This window comes from Equus caballus, chromosome 11 (assembly GCF_041296265.1).
Source record: "Equus caballus isolate H_3958 breed thoroughbred chromosome 11, TB-T2T, whole genome shotgun sequence".
Lineage (NCBI taxonomy): Eukaryota > Metazoa > Chordata > Mammalia > Perissodactyla > Equidae > Equus > Equus caballus.
Window position 1 is genome coordinate 57,330,454 of NC_091694.1, and position 19,992 is coordinate 57,350,445.

General features: G+C 51.3%; 1 protein-coding gene across 3 annotated transcripts in view; it reads right to left on the bottom strand.

The window, feature by feature from the left end:
- The window catches only part of PMP22 (peripheral myelin protein 22), a 32,318-nt gene extending 13,804 nt beyond the window's left edge, over positions 1-18,514 (bottom strand). Inside the window, exons 1-3 of one of the 3 annotated variants that reach the window (XM_005597021.4) lie at positions 18,265-18,514; positions 13,844-13,955; positions 12,607-12,703 (exon numbers count right to left, since the gene is read on the bottom strand). In XM_005597021.4, coding sequence (XP_005597078.1) covers positions 12,607-12,703; positions 13,844-13,921 — 175 coding nt within the window. In that variant the 5' untranslated portion in view covers positions 13,922-13,955; positions 18,265-18,514. 3 annotated transcript variants of the gene reach the window in all.
- Positions 18,515-19,992: the final 1,478 nt, after the last annotated feature.

Below are 19,992 nucleotides of genomic sequence, written 5' to 3' on the forward strand. Positions count from 1 at the left end.
GACACCTCTACGCGCTCTTCACAGGAACGATAATATACTAATCCTCTTGTGACCAGCAATTTGGCAGAATACATTTATATTAAATATATATGTAAATAACACAATGGCTACAATCTCACTTACCATATCCTGGATAAATACTCAAACATATACTCAAAGAGAAATGAATAAGGGTATTCATTGTAGCATCATTCCCATGAGTGAAAATAAATTAGGGTATATCCCCACAATGGAATATTTTGCAACAATTAAAAAATCATGAGTTAGAAAATGAATGACCTTTCAAAGATCTCAAAGATAATGAAAAGAATAAGGTGTACACACAACATGATGTCATTCTGTGAATATATACCAAAAAACTATATAGCTAGATATATACACACATAAGCATGCATGTGTGTGTGTTATTGAAAAAAGAGCCAAAGATGTGCCAAGCTGATATCAATGGTTACCCCGGGAACCAGAGCTGGAATGAAGGTCAGTTTGGTCAAGAGGGCCTTCCACTTGATCTATATCATTTGATTTATTTGTAATAAGGAGAATCTTTTCCTGTAATATTTGAATAATTAAAACCAAGTTAAAAGGTTACAAGGTAAAGAAGACACGGCAGTCAATAATAAGAGCCGCTGGACTCCTGGGCAGCACTGAGCTTCCACATGCAGAGAGTAATGGGACTTATCCTTTCCTCAAATGCCATTGAGTCAGAAGGTACACATGCACAGCCAGGGGAAAACAGAGTTGAGCCAAGAGGAAGCAGCCTCCATTCCAGCCCCAAAAGGCTGGCTGAAGATTCAAAATCTCTGTCGGTGTTGTTTGAAGGGAAGCCCACAATGCCCTGAGGAGATTCCGGAATTCATAGGACATTGCCCCAGAGCCAGAGTCATTCTCTGAATGGGACTAGACTAATGGCGGGCAGTAATGGAGAGCGCATAGCACACCCTCGGGCGTGGCAGGCATTTGATCCGTTGTGAAGATTCGCGAAGCCTGACTCCCCCAGCAGGCAGTCATGTGCATGGGTTACAGCAGCCCAGGGACGGCTCTCTAGACTAGCTCTGCTGACCACCTGCTTAACTTGCCACTTAACGTGCTTTTGGCCTTGAACTCCTCTTCTCTAACACGAGGTCCTAGCTATCTCATAGGGTTGTTGTAATGCTCAAACAAAAGAATGGATATAAAAGCTCTGTTAAAGGAGGATGCAAATAATCCTATTTCAAAGGCTGATGTTGAGGGTCGGGGAAAATCAGCACTGACAGACTGTTCCAGGGTATGGTTCCTGGGGCATCTCCATCCGGGTCACTCCAAGAAATGGTACAATGGGGCCCACGGTGTTCACATCAGCCATATTATTAGGGCACCAACCAGAACTCCAAAAAGTACTTTGATGCAACTTTGGGATCAGCTTGTATCTAATCTTTAGCACAAGGGTCAGCGAATTACCTGGGAAGAGTCAGACTGTAAATATTTTAGGCTTTGCAGGTCATACGGTCTCCGTGGCAACTACTCAACTTTGCCATCTTAGCACAAATCAGGCTTAGTCACTGTGTAAATGAATGGGTGTGGCCCTTTCATCCAATCCAACCTTATTTAGCCATCAAGCAATGGGCCAGATTTGGCCAGCAGGCTACCGTTTGCCAACCTTTGCTAAAGCCAAACAAGTCAGATGTACAGAAAATAATTATTAGAGTTGAGAGACCGGAGATGCAAGGGAAAAAGATGCCCATTACAGACTTGTTGTATACAGACGGAACCTAATGACGGAACCAACATTCCAGGTGGCAAACCTGAACTTCTACCCAAGCCCTAGTGCAATTATACTCTTCTTCTCAACCTGCAAATTCGCCATCATTAGCAGAGCCCCTGATGAGCGCCGCTGTCATTCTCCAGGCCTCATTCAGTGCCTGATAAGTATTTGCGGAATTCCCAATGGCAGTGTTTGATCTCCAACCTTGGTGCTGAGCACAGGAACTAAAAGCCCTAAAACTCTTTGCAGTCCTCCTGATCTAATGAGGGAGTCAAGTAAAAGGGCTGCTGACAGCTTTCTGACGTGGGCCGTGGCTGCAAGCAGACCCAGCTCCCCCAGCAGCTAAGGGGAAGCTTGAGTTGCACAATGATCAAAGCTCCCTTCAAGGTCAGATTCCAGCTGCCACAGCAGCTAAGCAATGAAGGAAATACATCTGCCCCCTCAGCTGTATTCTTAGCCCGGGGCCGACAATCTCGTGAGTTAAGGGCTCAGAAAGGATGAAGCACTTTAAATGTACCAGTTCATCTGCGTCTTTCTGCATCCTTCATTACCAGCATGGAGCCAGCCGCCTCTCTCATCCCCGGCCCCACCTCGAGTCCCACTCTGGGCAATTCATAAAAGCTTTCTGACTCAATTAAGAGAACAAATTTTCTTGAAAATGCAAGGAAGGACGGTTGCATGAAAGTCAGAGCATAAATTGGGGAGGCCATTAGGGAAAAAAGCCAGGAGGAAAGAGGCCATCAGGGGATGAATCACAAGTGGAGGAGATAGTGCCACCCGTTTGCATAATGCTGGGCTGTTTTCAAAAGGCACATGACCAACAAGGCCTGCTCCCCACCCTCAAACCTCCCAACCCACTGCCATCACACAAACTGCCATTTTCCCTACGTCTCCGTATAAATGTCATTCCAGAAATAGCTGACTTGCCAAGAGTGCTCCAGCCTAAACAATGTGGCCTTTGGCTTACGCATCGCCCACCAGCTGGAGCATGTGCAGGGCTTCACCTTTCTCCCCATCCAGACCAGCTGGTAGCTTGCAAATGGGGCTCAGGTCTCAGGCCGCCTTTGCCCGTGACCCGTGCAGAATGCAAGTCCGAATGCGGTTCCTGCCCACAGACATTGGCCCGGAGCTCTCGAAAATGAGGAAGGCCACAGGGGAGGCCCTTTCAGAGCTCAGTCATGGGGGGCATTTTAACAAGAGCAAAACCTATGGCTGGCAACTAGTGAACGCAAATGGATCAGCAGGTAGGAAGAAACTTCGTGTCAAGGTGTGCCAGCTAAACCTGATGCCATCACTCAATGGACTGCGCTCCTAATTATGAGGCTCTGTGGCGGGCACAGGAACTAGTTTATCTGAATATAATGCAGCCATCGACGCACCTGAGGTTACCTGAAAATATTAAGCTGTTTGAGGCTTCCTTTATTCACTGGTTGGAAAACTCTAGTGACAGGAGGACCAGCTTGGGCTGTGCTTCCCAAAGGATTATTGTTAGAAGACTGACTCCACCAGTTGATTAACAAACAAACAGACGGAGTGGGTTCCAGGGTCAAGTATATTGACCTTCATCCTTGGGCATTACGATACACCATGAAATAGTAAAGGCTACAAGAACATTTGCCATGAAAAAAAAAAGACAGCTTAACTTTTAAATTTTAGTGTTTTTCAAATTAATTTATCAGAGAACTTTTTGTTTTTCTTTTTGTTTTTGTTTTTAACAGACCACTTAGAAATGCTGGGTTTGGCCATAGAAATGACAATGGAGAGGAGAGAGGCATTTTTAATTGCCTGATCATGAGCTGCACTAGTGGAGAATGTACAGGGGGGATAAGGGATTGACTGGGTTGTTTTCAAGATCTTTGGGCTTAAAAGGCATTCTCCATATAAAAATAATCAGAGGCCCCCTCTCCTTTTTAGTCCTAAAGTATGAAAAAAAAAAAAAAAAAAGGCCAAGCATCATGGAAATTAAGAGCTAGGATCAATACAGACCCCAGCCCACCAGCCACAGTAAACCACCCACCCTTCCCCAAGCACAGTGCCCTTCTCGCCTCCCCTGCCCACTGAAGATCTACCCAGTTTCCAAGGACCAGCTCAAAGGCTTCCTCCACTCAGGATGCCCCGTGTCACAATTCTATCCTGAATATGAAGTGGCCCCGGGACTCACATGACATGGTGGGCCCCCACTCCACGCCCTCCTCAACGCTCAATCCATTAGACAAGCAGGGCACCTGCCCAGGTCCCCAGTGTGTCAGAGGCAGCACCGGTGCAGAAAAGCAAGGGCTCCTGAGGCCCAGTCTTCTGGGCTTTCCACTGCAACACACTAGGGTGCTGAGAAATTCAGTCATACGTTTGACATCTAGTGACGTAAAAGATCCTACTGCTTTCTTTCGGTGTTGAATCCACCAAAGATAGAAAGAGAGGAAGGATAAGGGTAGGGCAAATGGAAAGAGCTTCCCTTGTTCTCTGCTCATCAACCTCCCAAGCCAAACCACTGTGCCAGCTTCAGAGGAGCAAGAAGAGGCCCACGCCTGATATCTGGAGGCAGTACCTTACACAGCTGGCATTTCAGAGGAATCTCGGCGGCACCAGAGAAGCCACTGAAAGAAGGAAGCATCACCCAGAGGAGGGAAGACCGGAAAGATAAAGTGTAGTCTCCAAATATTTCAAGAGTCCATCCAGGAATGCTACGGAGGTTTAAACTCCTTGAGGAAGTCTCCAGCTGGTGAAACCCAAGTCTAGCACATCGGGCATGAATGAGGACAACCAGAAATGACTGCACAAAAGAGGGGACAGACTTGGCTCTAACAAGCTCATTTCTTCATGACAACATTTCCTGGCACGCCTCCCACATCACAGGCCACTCCTTCCCAATCACTTCTGCTAACTCCTTCCTGTCCCCCATTAACACCTGACGATCCCAAGACTGGATTCTGGACCCTGTTCCCTTCTTTCCACCCTGTCCTCTCATATACTCCCCAAGTAATGTTATTCAGCACCACGACATCAGATACTCTCCTGTATAGACTCAGGATCCCCCATTTGAATTTCCAGTGCAGACCTCTCCCCGAGCTACAGATTTCCAAATCTAAGCGCTCTGCTGCTGTCTCCGATGGCCAAAACACAAATCCTAATTTCTATTCCTCCCCCAAAACAGCCTCTTCCTCCCTGTCTCCCCTATCTCAGTCTAAGACCCCATTGTACACCTAGTTACTCAAGCCCAAAAACCTGGAAGTTATCCCCAACAATCCTGTCCTAACCCCCCCACATCCAATCCATCAGCATTGTCCCCTTCTCCACCCCGTCTCCCTACCCAAGCCACCTGACCCACCTCCTACAGTTCTTGTGCGGACTGAATGCAGTGCTCTTAGAAGAGTACTGGGCAGCTACATGAGCCGCTGATATTCTTACCATCATCATCACCGTCACCATCATCATCATCATCATCAATCATCATCACGCCCAGCCTGGACCACTGCCGTAGCCTCCTCACTGGTCCCCAGCCCCACCCTTGCCCCTGCCTGAAATACATTCTCCACATAACAACCAGAATGAGCTTTCAAATCACAAACCAAATCACGCCACTCTTCTGCTTAAATGCCTTCAAGGATGCCCCAGTTGTCCCCCTCAGCACCACGGCCAGTGAGGCCTCAGCGATCCAGCCCCCACCTCTCTCCTCGCCTCACCCCACACCCTTTCCTCCAGCTGGCTCACTCAGCCGCACTGGCCCCCGTCACTGGGGAGCACACCAAAGTCTTTCGTGCCTCAGGGCTTGGCCCTTTCCATCACCTTCTGGAATTTTCTTCCTGCGGTTCTTCACATGACTGGCCCCTCCCTGTCTTTTAAGTCTCAATCCACATGACTATGGAAGGAAGAGGCCTTCTGTGACCAGCTGCTTCCTCCCCAGCGGCGGCTTTCTAGTTCATCACTCTATTTGTCTCCTGCAGGGCAGTTTCGACAACTGTTGATTTATTGTGTATTCTCTGGCTCCCCCAAGGAACTGTGAGCTCCACAAGAGCAGACGCCTGGTCTTTCTGGTTCATCTCTGTGTGCTCAGTTTCTGCAACAGTGTGTGGCACATAGGACGTGGTCAACATATTTGAAGAATAAATGAATGCACCACATTGTTAACTCTTCAAAAATGAAAGGGGCTCTCTTGAAAGGGAATGAGTTCCCCATCACTGGTAGGATGAGCACACGGCGGACATATTGCAGAGTGGCGTGAAGCTGGGTGGGACAGGGAGGAGGGACGGACTTGATGACCTCCCAGGTCCCTGCCGACGTTGGAAGTCTATGTGTGTGCCGGCCACTGCACACTTAGAAGGCTTTGTGCCAGACATCCTTCTCTCAGGCACCGAAAACCAACATCTACAACCTCAGGCTGCATCCTGGCCAATCCCTGCTCCTGAAATACAACGGATGCTTTCTCAACTGTTACCAGATTCCCCCAGCATCCTGGGAATGCAACCGAAATCTTTTAAAAAGCAGAGACTGTAAGCTTCAAGGGCCATATGGTCCAAAAAGCATTCCAAATTAACTCCTGGATGCTGGCATCTGATGAGAGACGTTGAGGGTTGAAACACCAACATTATGACACCACATCCCATCCCCTGCCTCTCCTCGCCTGCCTCGGCATCCCACAAGCGCCTGTCAAATCAAGAGCCATTACTTGGGCAGATTTTGTGGGTTGGCCCGGGGAGCCGCAGAGATTTCAAATTGCAAAACATGAACCCATAAATGCAGAGGGCCTCCTGTGTTTTCTGAAATCTGACCAAAAGTTGAGCCACAGACGAGGAAGTGGTCTGATGCCCTTGCTGAAATGACAATGCCACCAAATGGATAAACAAGATACTCCGGAATCACAGAAGACGGAGACAACAGGAGACCGCCGTGCATGGAATCAGGGGCTCCTGAGACTGGCAAGATTTATTTTTTTCTAATTTTTAATCCAAAATATTGGTCTAATGCTGCCCAAAACCTACTGATTGCCACGAGTTTGTTGTTGTTATTGTTTAGAAAGGCAAGGCGATGAGTGCCCCGTTTCTTGGCTTCTGATCTTGGCTTGGATAATTTGGAGAATTCAAAACAAAATGCATTAGTTCACTCAATGCAAGGCCAATGTTTTGCTGAACCTTCTGGTCAGTAGATTTTAAACTCCCCCATGCTATGAGGGCCTCCGGGAGTGAGGTGCCTGTAGGACTTGGGGAAGAGGAGGCGTGGCACACGCCCACCCCCAGGTGCCAGCCAGAGCTGCTCAGATCTTATTAGCCTGAAAGGCAAGGCTCCAGGACCTGGCCTCATCTGTCTCTGGATGGCTGGCTGCCATGTGCATGCTACCCCACAGGCCCTGCCCTCAGGCCCTGAGACCCCACTTTCTTAATCAAGGCAGAGAGAACCTATTTGTTACTCAATGCTAATTTCCTAACGTAGTTATTTCCTGATTGTGAAAGTAAAAGATCTCAATGAGGAAAATGAGGAGGGCAGCAGAGGAAAAGAAAACCACGGAAGTGCTGAGAACCCCGCGACCCAGGATAATACTGGAAATAAATTGGTGCATTTCTACTTTGTAAGATTTCTGATATGTTCTGTCTTATAAATGCCCTGGACTGCTATTCCAACGTGGAAGAAAATAGACAGTTTAGAAACACATATAAGATAGAATAGATCTAAATGCAATTGTAAAAATGAGAGAGGCCTCCATACACACCAAACTCTGTACCAGAGTCTAGAAGGACCTATGGGATGGCTTGCTATCCTACCCCTTGCTCTCTCTGTTCCCACTATTCTGGACTGCGCTCTGCTCCTCAACTCTGCCAGGTTCCTTCCCTCCCCAGCAATCTTGTACCAAATGGTCCCTCTGCCTGGCACCTGCCACCATGTTCCTTTGGCTGACTCCTGGTCATCCTCAAGGGGTACTCCTCCAAGAGGCCTCCCCTCCCCACCCAAATCCCTCACTGCACATCACCCTGTTTTACTCTCTTAGTAGTTCCTATCACAGCCCCAAAGTATCCATGTTTGTTGACTGATTCACCCAGGAAAATGCAAGCTGTTGCTCACTCTTGTATCCTGGTGCCTACAATGGTGTCTGGTACATGGCAGGTATTCAACGAATAGCTCTGAATGAAAGAACAGAGGAAGGGAGAAGGCACAGCAAGAGGTGGAAGTTCACGATCAAGGAACTAAGAAAAGGCTGAACTTCCAGAATGAAGGGGAGGAGAGATGGGAAATGAGACAATGGGGAAACAGATCATTCAGGTAGATTCCTAGGGACCTTAGTAAAGATTTTCATCTGAAGATTGAGACCAACAAGGTGCCTCTGAAAGATTTTAAATTGGGAGTAATATAACTAGGTTTGTATTTTTTTAAATATCATGCTGGATTCAATGTGAAAAATGAGTTACAAAGAAGCAAGAAAGGCCAGGAGCTGGAAGGCTGCTGCCGCGGCTCTGACAAGTGACTGCAGGCGTGGCAACAGACAAGGACTGAGAGGGGCCTGTGGGACTTCTGATGCTTCTGGGAACGGAGGGAGAGGGAAACCGGCAGCTCGCTGGCCGGGGAGGCAGAGTTCACTAAAATTCTAGAAACTGTCAAAGGAACAGACGAAGTGGAGGAGGATGAAGACCAAGTGGCTTGGCGGTGCCTCTAAGACACCCCAGTGGAACTGTCTAGTAGGAAGCTGGGTATTTGGGTCTGGAGTTCGGAAGAGAGGTCTGGACTGGAAGAAACAGAGATTCAAGAGACATCATGAAACAGTAGATTTCGTTACTGACTGGGGAGGTGGGAGAGAAAGAAGTCTAAGGGTTCTACAGTTTCCCATAACGGGTCACTGCAAGAATGTGGCACTGCTGATGGAGCCCAGGATACAGTAGAGATGGAATATTTGAAGATTCAGAAAACACTTGGGCCTTGCTCTGAAGTAGCCTAGGGCCCAGCAGAGCTATCGTAAAAGAGTACAACTGGCTATGGTCAAAGCCGAGGAGAGAAGCACTTCAAGCCAGGCTTTCTGCGAGGTGCGTGCTATTAAAGGTCTATGAACTGAGAATGCCTGCTTCCCGCGAGGCTGAATGACTGCATTCTCAGCCTCATTATAACTAGATGTGGCTGTGTGACTAAGTTCCAATAAAAGATAGAAACAGAAGTGTGTGGTCTATCTGGAGTTGTTTCATTAAAAGGGAGAGGGACACATTCTTCTCCTTCTCCTTTCTCCATTCAATTGCTTGAAGCATGGATGAGATGGCTGGAGCTCTAGCAGCCTTTTGATCTGTGAGAATGAGGGCCAAACCCAACAGATGGCAAAGGAAGGAGCTAGAAAGTGCCTGATTCTCTGACAATTTCATGGAACTGCCACACCTATCTCGGGCTGCCTACTTCCAGACTTCCTTTAAAAGAGAGAGAAATAAACTATCTTATTTTAAAAAAAACACTGCCATTTGAAGATGTTTTGTTATAGGCAGTCAATCCGAATCCTAACTTGCACCCTAGCCCACTGGTCTACCCGGCCCCTGCACTGCTTTCCTCTTGCTTTAGGTCACGTCACTGCCTTGACAAGGAACATCCTCCTCCTTGCCTGTGTTTATTTAAATCCTGCCCATCCTTCAGAGGATGGATCAAATTCCACCTCCCACACGAGACTTGCCTTCTTCTTCCTCCCCTGAACTCTGGCCCTGCCTGCCTGCCCCCAGTCCTTGGACATCGGCCTCCGCTGCCCTCACAGTGATTCATCCCTGACTCCTCAAAGCGGCTCAGGGCCATCAAGGGCAAGGTCCACAGCTTCCAGGTCCTTGTATTCCCTGAGCCCGGGCCGCGTTCCAGAATATACCCCCGCCACACTTCTTCCTCCTCCACCTGCAGCCAGGATCAGGACGGGGCCAGAAAGTGTGTTAAGAAATTCAGAAAATGGGAAGGCAGGCAGAGTTGAGAGCAGCTGGCCAGAAATCTAAAACTGCTCCTAATATCAAGAGGCAGCTTCGGGGGAAGGTCTGATCCGCCTCCTTCAAACTGTGTAACATTGACTTGGGACTACCCTGCCGTTGACGCGGCACAGGGCACGGTTCATACGGAAAAGAGAGCGACTGGCCAGGCCTGGAGAGGTGCTGTGCCCCGGCCCCACACACACAAAAACGAGCCCCTTCAGAGAAATAGCGGGTCATGCAAACCAACGCATTTTCACAAAGCACACGCACAGTGTATTCTTCACAAATTGATACCCACAAGGAATTACTTTGGATTACTTAAATAAAAAGTATGTTGCAACCATTCTAAGAGCAAATTCAGACCAAGGTAAATCATTTCCAACTCATAGCGTTCATCTATAAAGCAGTCTAATTGTTAAAAATGATGTATTTTTTCAACACATTGTTTGTCACAGAAATTGTTAAACCCAATCGAAAAGGTATGGGGGGCCCTGAGGATTGACCCCCCTCGGATCTGCAGGTGTAACACAGCCAATCTGTCAGAAGATATCAGCAGAGATAAGGACACCTGGGGACGCTTAAATGGAAACTGCTAACTTAGAATAAGCCCACATCCAAATTAACGCAGCTTGCTAAAAGCATATCCAGATTTCCTCAAAATGCCCTTCCCGTGGGCACCGAGAAGACAGATGCAGAGGGACAACACTCAGGGATCCAGCCCACAGAAAGCCACCATGTGGATTTGGAAGCCACGCTCAAGATCCCATAATTATTGTAAATGAACCCAAGAAGATGAGCTTGGCACACAGAGCCAGTTGAGAAACAAGAAGCTTCCTGATGTAAACAACACAAGCGCCTCTTGGAGATCTGCTGCTAGCGTGGTGTGGAAAGTGAGTCAACAACAGGCCAGGAGGCAAAGTTGCTCTCCTGCCTGCTGAAGGCTCCAGCACAATCTCGAGAGCTGCTCCTCTGTCGCCTCAGTCTCTGTTGAGACCCAGCTGGGCTTCAATGCGCCTGCCAAATTGCCCCCTTCCGGGCCTAAGAGTCCAGGATTCTGTGCCAACCCCGCATGGCCAAATGCCTCTTGGGAAGGGCGCCTGTGCGGCTGCCTGGTCTCAGGGAAAGCCTGCCCTTTGGGGCTGAGTCACCACTTGTGACCACCAGGTGTCAGTGGCGAGCGAGGAGACGCCCATCCTAGCCTTCAGGGAACCTCAGCCGGAGCCTGAAGGGGAGACACCGGATGCTGTGGCTTTGGGGACAAGCAGTGCCATCTCCTCATTCTCAGGCACTCATGAATATTTCAGTTACTTGGTTGCCAACTCACCATGCAACCTCTAGGACGGTTTTCATTCAGTATCCTTCACACACACAGAGGAAAGATTAAGGACTGCTCGGTTTAAAGACTGGGGCCTCCCCTCCTTTCCCCCCAGGAAGGTGGAAGAGTAAAGCAGGCTTCTCCGCTCCTTGCCTATCCTCCCAAGACGTGCCAAAAATGACTATTCTAGCAGCTTCTCTTTATACTGAGGTCCGAGCTGTTCAGTTTGTAAGGCTTCAGTGACAGCTTGGGTGCTACTGGGTGCAGGGCCCATGGGAGCAAAGTGCGGCAGAGAAACTGGACTGAGCAAGGCCAGAACTTAGGCCACTTCACTGCCTGCTCTGTGGAGCTGGATCTAAACTGGTTTCTCTCATCAGGTGTAGCATCTTCAACAGAAATACTGGATCTCTGAGTAGCTGCAGCAACACTGAAATCTGTACTGTATTGGTCTTTTACCCCCAGGGTATGTACCATATCTATAGCCCCCTCCTTCTCCAGGCCAAGGGCACATCCTTTGGAACAGGAGACCATGCCGAGCCAGAGCCACTGTGTCCTCAACACCAAGCATTGTGGCCCCTTCCAGGGTCCACGTTACCACTAAATACCACCAACCACCAAAAAGAATGCATGCTATCGATCTCTGCCTCTCCGCACCCACAGACACAGGGCCCCCAGCTGGCACTCCTCCCCTCTGGGTACCTGACGTATCTAGTGGTCACCTCTGCTGCCAATTAACCCCTTAACTTGAATTCAAGTAGACCTGCTTTCCCATGTCTCATAAGCAAAGATGCTGAGGACAGAGGAGAAATACAAACTTCTGGATGAAGGACCCTCCCACACTCAGTTTAGGGTTTTGCAAATAGCTTCAAGTCCCCGTCTTGAACAAGCAAACACTCAAAGGTTTTTTGTTGCTTTTGTTTGTTTGTTTTCTTTTTTGTGAGGAAGATTGGCCCTGAGCTAACATCTTTGCCAGTCTTCTTCTATTTTGTATGTGGGATGCCGCTACAGCATGGCTTGATGAGTGGTATATAGGTCCGGGCCTGCGATGTGAACCATGAACCCTGGGCCGTGGAAGTGGAGCAGATGAACTTAACCACTATGCCACGAGGCCAGCCCCCAAAGGTTTTGATATTAAGTGGCACCACTGAGGCCCAAGACCTGGAAAGGCAGCCTTGTAACTGGGAACCAAAAACTGGCCCAACCATCCTTGGGACAGCCCCACTGTCACTGCAACAGGAAGAGGCAGGACATTTCTGGAGAGAGACAGTCACCAAACCAAAGACACCAGTCGGATCAAAAGTCCCAATGGGGTCTGCCTAAGATTTCACCATCATGCCACCTTTACTGTTTATCTGTGTCCACATTTCTTCATTCCCGAGAAGCCTTCCACCCAGTGATGAAGAGGAAGCCAGGACATTTCTCTAGGTAGAGAGAACGTGCAACGGTTCCCAGGATCTCAGCTAAGCCAGGGAAACCACTGACTCTCTCCTTTGTCTTGGATTCACCGCCCCCTGTCACATTCTTCCCCACCCCAGCAACAACCTTCAAGTTGGTGTCTTCCAAGAACAAGTGCTTCAGGTCTGGACTGAGAACAGTGTCACAGATAGAAAGGAGGGGCTTGCAGAGCAAAAAGCCGGTCTCACCGTTTGCTGACGATGACAAACAGTGTTGGACGTTGCCTGAGGTAGTGCTACAGTTCTGCCAGAGGTCGGTCGCATGTCCATTGCCCACGATCCATTGCTAGAAAGAACCAGACAACAAAATCAGGGGAGGTAGCGAGGAGTGAAGGAAGGGGGGAGGAGAAGAGCAAGGGAAGGCAAGGAGCAGCCTCCTCGACCCATCTCCCTGGCCTGCCCCCGCCCTGCCTGACGTTGCACAGCCAGAGGCCCAGGCACGCTGGACAGAAGACCGAGGTGGCGGTCTGGCTCAGACATCGGGCTCAGTATTCAGGAGGGCCAGTGTTTTGCAAGTGAAAAGCACTTTGTAAACGGGAAAGGACCACACACAACAGAAGCTATTACATGCAGAGGTGTGTACTACAGCAGAAGGGGCCATGGACTCAACCCAGGACACCTGCATCAAGTCATTTCTTCTGCCCAGATCTCCTTCGGTGACATTCCCCAAGCCACCACCTCTCTGAGCCTACACTCTGACATAATTACTTCTCGACCTTTGAATCAGACAAGAAGATCAAGGCCAGGACTTGCCTTATATTAAGAGGCGAAAGCCACAGTCACTGGCTGCCTGAGTCTGTGCTCATCTTTAAGAAAAGAGTTTCAAATCTAAGGTTCTTGACGGTTGATGGTTCTGTAACACGAGTTATCCTGATGACCTGCTCACAGTGTGGATGCTCTACTAAAGAGGTCCTGTTTGCACATCATAAAGCAGACCTGGGACTGGGAACTCTTTTCTAGAAAAGCCGAGTTTAACTTTCCGATGGCAAGTCCTAAAGGGTGTTTACCAGCTAAGCCACCCATCTGAATTATGACATTTGGAGAAAAACAAACCTTCATAAATACTCCACTTTCTTTCTCAAGAACCAGCATCAAGAAAAAATGCTAAACAAACCTATCAAATGAAGGCGAGGGACCCTGGATCTGCACCGAAGTTATGGGGCTTGCAGAGAGGTCTGCACAGCCCTCCTAGTCCAGCACCTGCTTGCTTCCTATCCCTGAGTGTGCTCTGGTTTTCTCAAAACAACCGAAAAGGGGCAGATTGCCAGAAACTGCAAAACGCCCGGGGATGTCTGAGCCTTCTCCTTGTCTGCAACTGTCACACAGTCCTGAACTAGAGGGAGCACAGCTGGAATCGCTGCCCCGGAGGCCCAGCACTGGGTCAGCACTGGGCGCCCCGCCCGCCCGCTGCCCTTCGGACACTCACGCTGACGATCGTGGCGACGAACAGCAGCACCAGCACGGCGACGTGGAGGACAATGATACCCAGCAACAGGAGGAGCATTGTAGCGGCAAGTTCTGCTCAGCGGAGTTTCTGCCTGCCAGGAGAGAGAGCCGAAGCCGGACGTGAGGCCGATCGAAGCGGCGAGGGAGGGAGGAGCGCGCGGAGGGTCCCCGCGCGAGCAGAACGCGCGGGCCTGGCACTGCGCCCGCCCCCCGCCCGCCGCCCGCCGCCCGCCGCCCGGGTTGGGGCGCCTCCAAGCCGCCCGGCGGCCGGCCGAGAGAGGGCAGCCGCCGACCGTAGGATCCCCGCCCAGCGCTCAGCGGGGCCCGCCTGCGACAGAACATCTTTTGCTTTTGGAACAAAACAAGTGGTACGCACGTCTAAGTCACCCCAGGAGAAGAGGTTTTTCCAGAATAACGACCAGAGACCACAGCAGCCTCCACCTACCCCGGGCGCCTCCCGGGGACAGCCCAACTTGGGGAAGGGGACAGAAAGAGGAAAGCGCACGTTCCCCTGTGGGGTGGAGATCGGGGAGAGGGGTAGGCGCCCAGATTCCTGCGAGAGGCCTGGGGACACCAGCGGCGTGCTGTGCGGGAGCGCGCGGCGGCCAGCTGGTTTCCCAGACCCCAGTGCGCTCCGCGTTCCGTTAGTCTCCAAGTTTCCACCCAGTTCTGCCAGCGCAAGGGAGCCGTCCTGGCCCCAGCCGGGCCTGGCAGAGACACGGCGGCTCCGGAGAGACGGCGCAGAGCCGGCCGGGAAGTGTGGGGAGGAAAGAAAGGCCTGGGAGAGTGGCCCGGACCCTGCGCTTCCCGCCCGCCGCGCGCTTCCCCGGGCAGCCTCGCGGGCTGGGCCGTGCCGCTCCGGGCTAGCCCCACGCACGGTCGCCGCGGGACGACCCTGTCCAGCCTCGGCGCTGCGGGACACAGGCCCAGGACTCTGGATGGAGAGGAGCAGATGTCCGGTGGGAAGGAGAGGCGGAGGGTAAAGGGTTGAGTCTCAGGAGAACTGCAGTTGGTCGGAGGGGGCAGGACATCTTCTATCCGAAGTTGTGCGGTCCTAGCCCTTCGTTCTACAGAGTGCGGAGCTGAAGACAGGGGTAACCTGTCAGAGGATGTGCAGGGCTGTGAAGGACCAGCTGCGTCCTGGGGACCATTTCAGGACAGTCTCGAGCCAGGGAGACAATGTTTCTGTAACTCGGTTTTAAAAGTACCCAATCCCAGACCCTTCCCTTCCGCTCCATAAGCAATACATTCAAAGGAACCCTGGAATGTTCGGGAAGAAATAAGCACAGTTTTCTGATGTATCCCAGAAGGTTTAAATTAAATCCAGTGGCTCCCAGCGCCGGAGAGGTACCAGAGAGGGAAGATCGGGTATACGACTAGAAATGGGGAAACCACAGGCGTCCAGGACCCCCGGACGTCCACCTCAGGGTCCAGTACCCCTAGATGTCCACCTCAGGGTCCGCTTTGCCAGTGAGTCCCCGAGTAGGCGCCTCTCCAAGAGGCGAAAACTGCTCCGCCCCTGCCCCATATCCGGACCCCATCACCCGCGCCCCTTACGGTTTACAGAGCACAAGGCACTCGGCACTGTAATCCTACAGGCCTAGTAGGAACGATACGAGACAGACTGTAGTCTGTCTGCCGCGCTCGGGACAGAAAGCTCGGAGACCTGGCCAGTCCAAAGCCCGCGCCTGCTCCGCGCTTTCTGGCACCATCGACGGAAGATGCCCACGTTTCTCCTCCATCTCCTCTACTTTCTCTACCAAAGCACTTACAGCCCAAAGGGATAGCTGTCGCCGATCCTCAGAACGGCCTCAGGCGCAAACTCGGTGCGTGCGCTCGGCTGCTGGCGTCCCCAAAGTCAGCTGCGCTGCGGGGCTGCGCGCGCGAAGCAAGGGGCCAGAGGGAGGCTCCCGGCGTTCCCCTTTAACGGGAACAACGCCCTGTCTGCGTCGCTGCAGTAGGGTGTGTCCCTGGGTCGGCGTGTGCTGAAGGGCGGGACTCGGGGAGGAGAGAGGGCAGGAGGGAGGGAGGGCAGTGACAGTTACACGGCCTTAAATATGCCTCAGGAGAAAGTTGATCAAAACCCTGCGACTTTTACTCGAAACTGGGAGGCAGCTGAGCTTTCTCACCTCCGCTTCCCCGGCTCCGCCGAGTTCGTGGAAACCAAGTATTGACCAATAAACCGGCCCCTCCGCCCCCTCCGTCCCCTCCGCCCCCTCCGCCCCCTCCGCCCGCGCGGGGAGAGCCCGCTAGAGGTCGCCCCCGCCGGGGCCCAGCGCCGGGCTTGGGGCGCGCGCACGCGGACAGCGCCCACGCGGGGCCCGAGGCTGGACTCCTCTCCTGCGGGGAGGGAGGAGCTGGCACGTCAGCGCTGGAGGACGTCCCTCTGCTGTCGGGTCCTGGCGCACCTGGCCTGCCCTGGCGTCTTAGCTGGGCACACCTGCACCACGCCCGCCCGCCCACCCTATCAGTGTCTGCTCCCCGGCATTGTACCGGGTTCCTAGGCTCTCAGGGGACCGATCGAGCGGGCCCTGCTTGGGTGAGAGTTAGAGGGAGGAGGGAGAGTCTGCCAACTATGAAACTGCGGGCCCTGGGGTCGGGCTCCTCGCAGCCTGGGTAAAACCAGACCACAACCGGGTATGCTCCAGGCGAAGTTTCCCTGGCTTGGCTCCCAGCCTCGGCGGGCATCCCCGGTCACAGGGTGGGGAATTGGCCATTTGAGGTGGAGGAAGAGCAGCCAGGGAAATCAGCTGATTCGCAGCCTCCTGAACCTGGTGGGTCCGCATTACAGAGATAGAGGCTGACCCTTCCGGGCGTGGCGCCGGTGCGCTGGGCAGGCCAGGCTTGATGCGAGAACAGGGAACCCGTCTGTGGGTGTTAGAGGCCTTTGCCTGCTAAGGACTAACGCAGCCGTGCACACACACACACACACGCACACACCCCTCTACTGGCTAGTGTACTCTGTCATAAAGCCTCCTCACTCTAAATGTCAAACAATTCCATACTATTTTAGTTTTTATTTGAAATAGCTGCTTATTGTAGCTAATTGTATATTCTTATTCTTATTTTTAAGTAAAAATAAATTATTTGAAAAATTCTTCAAACAATGGTCTTTTCAAAATTCTTATATTATCAAATTGAAAAAGAATACTTGTAAAACTCTTATTCAATGTCCGTCGTCTGGCGGTCACTTCAGCAGGACTTTACACATGTCCCTGAGGGGTGGTGTGGTCCGATGGTTAGGCATCCCGGCTCTGGGCTCAGACAAACCTGATTACCTGCTTGCTCAGGGCTGTGAATTTGAATTTGCCAGAGTTTGCTGAGCTTGGGTTTTCTCATCAGCAAATAGGAAATAATGCCTATTTTAAAGGGTTATGGTGATGATCAAAGGAGAAAAGGGTGTGAAGCAGTTAGCTAGGGGTCTGGAACATATTAAGGGGCCAGTGCCCAATAAGTTCTTGTCTTTATTATTATTATGTCGCATTTACCCCTCACAACAGCCGTTCCGGACAAGCCTGACCATCCTGAACTAGAATAGCTCATAACTCCCATAGGCTGGGAGCACATGTGTGAGCAGAATAACAAACTGAAGAAACGGAAGGATTTTCTCTCCTCCAGGGGTCATTTTATAGGTCAAGTTTGCCCTAGGAATTATTGCCTTGCTTTATGCCATCCAGACTTTTATTTATGTAACCAACATTTATGTGCTCACCATGTACCCGGGACTATTCTAAGCACTTTACAAATATTAGCATATTTAACTCAGGATTTTCTTTCTCTTCCTTTTTTTCTTCCGAGTAAACTTTTTACTGAAGTCTATACATCTAGAAAAGCGTGCATATTGTAAGGCACAGCTCCTTTCTTCCTTTCCTCTGAACCCCATATTGTAATCAATAACCAGGACCCAGCACACCGTGAGCTGCGGGACATGGGAACCCATCCATCTTTCACTGTCTGGCTGGGCTCCCAGTGGTGGAAGACGAAATGCTGCCCAGGGCAGTGCTGAGCAGGCTTGGCCACACCCAGGGCCGGCCAGGGCCCGCTACAGGTGGAAGCTGCTCCCCAACCTGCTTCCAGTCTGAGGTCCCGTGCCAGCTGTGGGCACAGAGCGGTTTCCCATCAGGGAAGAGCACCTGGACCCCTTTCTCCCTTCAAATCTGGATGTACTGGAGTTTCTAGATGCTCTCAGGTGGTTCTTCTTGCCACCCCAGCCAGAGTACATGTCCAGCTTTTAACCAAGGATTTAAAAAATCCTCTGACTCTCGAGCCAGTTCCAACACAAATGCACAGTCTCCTCTGCAATCCTTTCCATTTGCGGTTTGCAGGGGTGGAGGACCGGGCTGCTCTCCGTGCAGCATAAGCACACACCACCCAGAGGCACAGTTTGCCAAGGAAACTCACCGGGCCAAACAGTGTAACCCCTTCCTCCGCGCGGCTTTCTTTGCAGTCAAAAGCAAGGGATGCGAAGGCAAAGCCCTCCCCACAGGGCAGCGGAGAGACCAGCGGCTGGCTGGCAGACTCTAAGCCCCACAGCTTCCAACCAGGCTCCCCGAGATGCTCCCTGGTGGTGCTCCCTGTAACTGAAGCCAGACCAGGCGTCTTTCCAGTTTATTCAGGGGCTGGTCCAATGCTGGGATATGTCATGGTGGCCTGAGAGCTTCTCAGCCTCTACTATTTAAAGAGACAGCGCCCAGCTTTGTGTACTCTGCAGAACACATCCCAAGAGACCCTGCAGGGCATGGAGAACCTGGAATCAACGGCGACAGGAGCTTTAGGTATGCCTGAAACCTGTGGTGCCAAGGCTGTTCTCACTGCCAGAGCCAGCCCGTGTAACAGCGAGAGGCCCCCGGGTTCTCAGTGCCCTCCCCTCACCTCCAGGGAATTCTGCAAGGATGAAATCTATGTTGTGAAGGGTCCGTGTGCATAGTGTTATATGTGTGCAGATAGGGTTCCTTTTTAATCAACATCATTAGAAAGAGCTCAAACATTGCACAGATAATCTCTCACAGCACCGCCCAGGGAACCAAATGTCTCCAAGTCACCACGTCAAGTCCACTTTGCTCTAACCCCCAGCTGGAAAGGGCCCCTGCTACCTGCCCTGTCTGTCTAGACCCCACTCCACCTTGCCACGCTGGCAGCTTATTAGAATGAAACTTGAGGAAATGGGTTCTTCTGGCTGTCTTTCACGTGCCCTTAAATCGAGTCATTATTAGATGTTGATCTTCACATAAATTCATGTAAACTTCTATTGGAAACTTTCTAACCTGTCCGGCAGGATAGGCTGGAAGAGCCATGGAAATGTTACGGGGAGGGAGACAAAGGGAGGCACCGTGTTCTTCAGGCTCTTTGCAGCTTATACCCCTGCAAGCTCTCAGAAAGAGTCCTCTGCTTCTAGCAAGTTCTCCCGGGTGGAATTTCCAAGACAAGGGGACTTGGTTTCACTGAATGAGTTTCCTGAAATTCTGGCAATTTCCCTACCTCTTATGTCAGGGGTCCCCAATCTGGAGCACCCCGTAGAGTTTGGACGAGTCCCTCTTGGCCACACTTTATGTCTTTTTGGGCTCCACAGTCAGGAGGGGTCCAATTGGCCTCCTCCCCTGTTTGCTCTGCTCCCAGCCAGCATTTCCAGTCTCAGTGAAACGAGTTGGCCTTCTCCCTTTGTGGATGCCAGTTTTATTTCCCCAGCAGCGGTTGTGCTCCGCAGAATCACCTGAGAGCTTTGCAAACCGCCTTGCCCAGGCCTGTGCCCAGAGCAGCTGACTCGGTGGTCCAGGCTGGGGCTCAGGTGTGGGTACTTTTTAACGCTCCCCTGGATGTTCCCGTGTCCAGCTAGATTGTCACATGGTGCCAGGTGGTCTCTGGTTTCCTTCCAGTTGTCTTTTGTTGTCGAGCCCGAAGCGAGTTAAGGCCCGGAGTGGACTGCAGTGTTACACAAGTTATGGTTCACAGTCTTGCCAGACAACACAGGGGCGTGTATGTGTATATTTGGGGTGTGCGTGTGTCTGTGTGTGTGTGTGAGAGAGAGAGACGGGGGCATCCGTCAGTCCTCTCCTGACACGGCAGGAGGCTGTGAGCATGGTTTTCCAGCCTCCCCAGACAGCGCCCTTCCTGGGTGCTCCTCATAATCAG